At 40.8% G+C, this 5,970-nt stretch overlaps 1 protein-coding gene across 1 annotated transcript; it reads left to right on the forward strand.

Annotated features, from left to right (window-relative positions):
* The first annotated feature begins 452 nt into the window (after positions 1-452).
* Positions 453-5,690, forward strand: LOC141075594 (uncharacterized). Its single transcript, XM_073562705.1, has 2 exons — positions 453-531; positions 4,214-5,690. Exon 2 carries the CDS (start codon positions 4,363-4,365, stop codon positions 5,473-5,475), a length of 1,113 nt encoding a protein of 370 aa, XP_073418806.1. The 5' UTR covers positions 453-531; positions 4,214-4,362; the 3' UTR covers positions 5,476-5,690.
* The last annotated feature ends 280 nt before the right edge of the window (positions 5,691-5,970 follow it).

Genomic DNA, 5,970 nt, shown 5'->3' on the forward strand with positions numbered 1-5,970 from the left:
GGACACAGAGATCTGTACAAGAACGTCACAATGGAGGTTCCCCAGCCCCTCACATCACCAGGTAATAGACAGGACTAAATACACACGGCCTATAATTATCTGTATGTAGAGAATGAATTCAGTCCCTGTATGTGTTTCCTCCAGATCTATCCAGTAAGAGGACAACACCAGAGAGATGTCCCCGTCCTCTTCTTCCACAGGACTGTAACCAAGAAGATCCCAGTGTTCCTCAGGATCATCAGGTAGATGGAGAGAAGGTGTCAGGAGATCTCCCCTATGATGTGTAGACGGCTGTGAAGGTCTTGTGCTCAGTCTTGTTTTATCCACCAGTATTATATGTTTTATACTTGTGTAATGAGAGCGGTGGAGATGGCAGGATTAGAGCTGATCATAGATGGGACTTCTCCATCTGTCTGTGACTTTTACAATATTTGTTTCAGGGTGAAGATCTGACCCATATTAATACTACAGAGACATATGTGAGAGATGATGAGTGGTGTAAAGAGGACATTCCCACATATGACTACCCAGGTGAGTAGTGACCACTGAATGCAGAGAAGTCACAGATTCCTCTCAGTCACCGGCTGTGGCTGCTTTATCGGTGGTGTAGTCCGGCCGTATTACCATGATCACCATTTTTCCTCTAGACCACAACATTCTCCTCCACCCAAAACTGTTCAAATGACTTTGGGCATTGAAAGCCCTTTTCTATAAAACTTACAACCTGGAGGATCCACCTTCCCCCTGGTATTAGTGTGAGGGTGATCCCTTAAAGCGAGATCTATATGATTGCTTGTACCTGACCCAATATAGGCCGAGTGCACGCTTAAAGAGTCACACCGAACACAGAGTTAGATGTCTACTCCTTTCTCAGTAAAGGCTTGCACACAACTGAAGTTTATTCTCAAGACAGAGACAGGAAATGGGTGTCACACAATCTTCTGAGTAGCCAGTGTCAGTCTATGATAGGTCCATTTCACCTTCACTTCCATATATGGTATCCAGTATCTCAGCTTCTGCATTCCAAGGATTCCTTCCAGGGTGTTGCCTGAAGACACAGACGCCATCTTGGTACACCATATGTGAACTGACTTGTATAAGGGTTAATAATTGATTTCATTAGCCATTCTCTCCTTCACATTAGGAGACGCTGACCGTTACCTGCCCAGATCTGTAACTATAAAGCCAAATGACAGCGTACGTAGAATGTGCTGACAAGATAGAAAATCACTTGTAGAAAAATCTTATGCTGGGCCTGTAAGAGAAAGCGGAGGGTAATGATGCTGTTGGCTTCCTAGATCCCTGAGATCTTATCGGATGAATCTTCTTTCCCTTCTGTGCTGCTGAATGTCTCTTGGTCCCTACAAGACCAGGTCCAGTCTTTCTGGCCAAACTTCCCTTTTATGAGCGACAACAGTAAATGTGCAGTGAGGCCAAGTGTGAATTTCTGTCCAATAACAGCAGAGTTTCCCTTTATCCTGACTTTTCCATTTGTATTAAAACCAACTAACTTCAAGGAGAATTGTGATAATCTCCAGGACAAACATTCCACCTGTGCCCTGATAGATCTCTAAGCTGTGCGTGGCTGATGGCTGTAATATACATTTATTCCCGCCTGCAGGAGATGTGTTGGCTCCAGCCCTGGTGTCATGGATTCACTCCACATCATAAATTACATTGTTTCTGATCCTAAGGAATTCAGATTACTGCACAATCTCTCCTGAAATGGGGAGCAATATTATTTTCTCTAATCTTCTGCTCAGGATCCATAGTAGCTCCAATGATCCACCATAAATGAGGGCAACTCTGGTTTACTGTTGTGTAATCTGTATTTGTAGTTTTCAGTTAATGAGATTCTCGTGCTCTGGGGCGGGGCTGTGGGTGGGGCTGTGGGCGGGGCTTTATGTGGTGCTCTGATTACATATTCATCTGTATTAGCTTATGACAGGTCGCTGACCCCTCACTGACCTGCCCCCATTATTACATGATGCATATAATAGCATTGATATTATTGTTGATAATGCCTATAATATTGTGGCTATTGTGAGGCTTAGAAAAAAAATTACATCCAGCAAAATGTCACCAGCGGCGCCTGCGCAGTAGCCTCTGTCTCTTACTTATAGATGCTACTATGCAGGCGCCGCCGGTGTCATTTTGCTGGATGTAGTTTTTTTTCTAAGCCTCACAATAGCATATTGTGGCCAGCTTGTGTCTCTGGAGACCTCCCCCCACCTTCCCCCGGAAATTGTTATGTCAGCTCTACTCAAATGTGTCTGTCACTAAATAAACCAAATGCTTGAATGTCAAAACAGTTCAAAAACGTGGTTCTGTGTGGAAGATTGTAAAGCCGTCATGGAGGCATAAGGCTGGCAGTGATGGGCATTGTGGGTAATAATAGCGGGGATCATGCCTCATTCCTCTCTAGGAACATACACAACATCTTCTCTGGGGGTTCTTTCTTGTTTCAGTTACTGGAATGAGTGTAATAAAATGTCGCTCAGTGAGTCTTCTGACATCTTCACATTCTAAAGGATTGGCGGGGACAAAATTATCAAAAACAAGATTTTCAGTGACCTTTTCCTGATAATCAAGGAAAGTATCTGCATTTCCGGCTTTTTTGTATAACACAAAAGAATTATATGTGGCCACCTGAAACAAATACATGACTAACTTTTTATACCAGATCTATGATTTTCTTGATACCTGGTATGGCTGTAGAACCTGATCTGCAAGGTCCACACCCCATATATTTGTTGTAGTCAATGACAGACACAGGTTTTGGAGTAGTGGATCCCTGTTGGTCTGCAGTGGCCCTTGTGGCATCTGTGTGGATCGAGCTCAGGATAAAAATATCTTTATTATACTTAAGGGCAAGCAGCTCTCCATTACGTAAAGCCCCTGACTGCCCCTTTCGGAACTCTTTGCTGACCAATGATTGTGGAAACCCCTGACGGTTTTTGTGAATGGTCCCACAAGCCCCTAATGTTCAACCAGACTTTTAAATAGGGGTATGCTGGTGTAGTAGTCAACATACAGATTGTAGCCTTTTTGTAAAAATGGAGTTATCAGCTCCCAAACGATTTTTCCAGATGTCCTCAGATAAGTAGGGCGTGGCTTGAACAGGGCGGTTGGACCAATAGGACCGAATGCTCATTTCTTTATCAAGCCCCATAGCGAATGTAAGTCCTATAAATGTTTTCATTTCTAGGATATTAGTTGGTTCCATAAATGTGACCTAGCATAATAGGATCGTGGATTCTGGCTGATGAATTGGGACACATATAAATTTGTAGGACAATATGCTCTAGCAAGCTATCTGTCAGAAGCAAATTAAAAAAAATAATTGGTCCAAAATTTTCTCCTCCACATTTATACCAGGAATGGCATTAAAATTAGGGATGAATGGATTAGCCGAATCCGAAGCCTCCCATCTGGGAAATGCTACATCAAGAGGCAAATCCCCTTGGACATTGGTGTGCGCCAATTCACGAGCACTAGGGACAGCGCTAGTACTGGGCATTGTTCCCTGAGTTGGAGACATTTCTCCAGAAGCGCTATTTGTCCTTCTTGTTGTACTGGTCCTTGTGTGTGAGGATGGACCAGAATCACTGCTCATTTCTGAGCTATCACTGTCGCTGCTACTAAAGCCCTCAAAATCCACATCGCCATCTGACACTGCAGTTTCTTCGCTGTCAGAACATAAAAGTGCATAAGCCTCCTCTGCACTATAATACTGACCGGCCATTTTATTCGTTTTAATTAATTTATTTTTTTCCGGAAAAAGAAAACTCTGACATGACTGATGTGACCCAATTATTGGGGAGACAATTGAGAGAAGCCTAATTCTTTAGCCTAATAGTAACCCTAATTATAGGATTAACTGTAACCTGCCTTATCTGTTTTTCTATTGGACCTGTGTGGGGACTTGTTTTTTGTGAGATGGGAATTGGTATTATTTTTGCCTACATAACATCGATTGGTTTCTTTTTATTCAATATTTGGGAGGCAGAATGAACGGACAGTTGAACACCGCACACTACTGCCTCATCCAACAAGGTTTTCTATTAGACTGTGAACTGTCATTGACTTGGTAAATAATTAAAGTTTTTTACATAGCTTGCCATTTTTATGGACAGTTTAAGTAGAAATGTTCAAAAATATAAAACTCAAGGATATTTTATTAAAAAATAATAAGTGTTTTCTATCTTAGCAGATAACTATAACAGGAGGTCAGAGGGACAGCTGACATCTTCAATTTTTAAATCTGATGATCTTGAGAGCCTACAAGATACAACTGAAGTGAATGCCATTACTCCAGATATACCATCATCCATTCACAGCAAAGATCTGTCATCTGATCCTATGAAACAGGTCCCATCTTCTGATTCATTACTAACTACTAAGGAAAATCAAAGTCACAAAAGAGGCAATAAAAAACAAACTGCTCCTAAAGCAAAGAAGTCATTTTCATGTTCAGAATGTGGGAAATGTTTTAACAAGAAATCTCATTTTGTAACTCACCAGAGAATTCACGGGGAGAAACCTTTTTCATGTTCTGAATGTGGGAAATGTTTTCACTGGAAATCACAATTGGTTTATCACCATAGAACTCACACAGGGGAGAAGCCTTTTTCCTGTGCAGAATGTGGGAAATGTTTTAACCAGAAATCAGATTTGGTTAATCACCATAAAACTCACACAGGGGAGAAGCCTTTTTCCTGTTCAGAATGTGGGAAATGTTTTGCACATAAATCACATTTTGTTAATCACCAGAGAACACACACAGGGGAGAAACCTTTTTCATGTTCTGAATGTGGGAAATTTTTTAGCCAGAAAGCGATTCTTGTTAGACATCAGAGCATTCACATGGGGGAGAAGCTTTTTTCCTGTTCAGAATGTGGGAAATGTTTTAACCGGAAATCAGATTTGGTTAATCACCAAAGAACTCATACAGGGGAGAAGCCTTTTTCCTGTTCAGAATGTGGGAAATATTTTAACCGGAAATCAGATTTGGTTAATCACCAAAGAACTCATACAGGGGAGAAACCTTTTTCATGTTCAGAATGTGGGAAAACTTTTAACCAGAAATGTCATCTTATTAGTCACCAGAGAACTCACGCAGGGGAGAAGCCTTTTTCCTGTTCAGAATGTGGAAAATGTTTTAACTGGAATTCACAATTGGTTAATCACCAAAGAACTCACACAGGGGAGAAACCTTTTTCATGTTCAGAATGTGGGAAAACTTTTAACCAGAAATGTCATCTTGTTAGTCATCAAAGAACTCACACAGGAGAGAAGCCTTTTTCATGTTCAGATTGTGGGAAATGTTTTAACCAGAAAGGGAATCTTGATGAACACCAAAGAACTCACACAGGAGAGAAGCCTTTTTCATGTTCAGAATGTGGGAAATGTTTTAACCATAAAGGGAATTTTGTTAAGCACCAAAGAACTCACACAGGAGAGAAGCCTGTTTGATGTTCAGAATGTGGGAAATGTTTTAAATGGAAAATAGATCTTGATCGCCATCAAAGAACGCACACAGGGGAGAAGCCTTTTTCCTGTTCAGAATGTGAGAAATGTTTTCTTGTTAGACATCAGATACCTCACACAGAGGAGAAGCCATTTTTATTTTCTTCATGTGGGAAATATTTTACTTGGAAATCAACTGTGAATAAACATCAGAGACGTCACATAGGGGAGAAGTCTTTTTTATGTTCATAGTGTTGGAATAGTTTTAACCAAAATTGAATCTTCTTAAATGGGTTGTCTCTTGTCATTCCTCATGTTTGCTGACAAAAGGATAAAACTAAGCTTTATTAATTCCAAATGTAAAACTGTACCCATAATTCACCCCCTGAAAATTAGTTAATAGGTGACTAATAGAAAAAACATGTACCCCACATCTCAGTATATAGGTAGAGGTGACGTATACACACTCACTCTCCAAGCCTCTCATTTCTATGGGTTTCA

Source organism: Dendrobates tinctorius, unplaced genomic scaffold (genome assembly GCF_039654945.1).
Source record: "Dendrobates tinctorius isolate UK_male_01 unplaced genomic scaffold, ASM3965494v1 ptg000366l, whole genome shotgun sequence".
Classification (NCBI taxonomy): domain Eukaryota; kingdom Metazoa; phylum Chordata; class Amphibia; order Anura; family Dendrobatidae; genus Dendrobates; species Dendrobates tinctorius.

Bases quoted from the DNA above. Each gene is read 5' to 3' on its own strand.
- LOC141075594 (XM_073562705.1), top strand. From the start codon at position 4,363: ATGAAACAGGTCCCATCTTCTGATTCATTACTAACTACTAAGGAAAAT.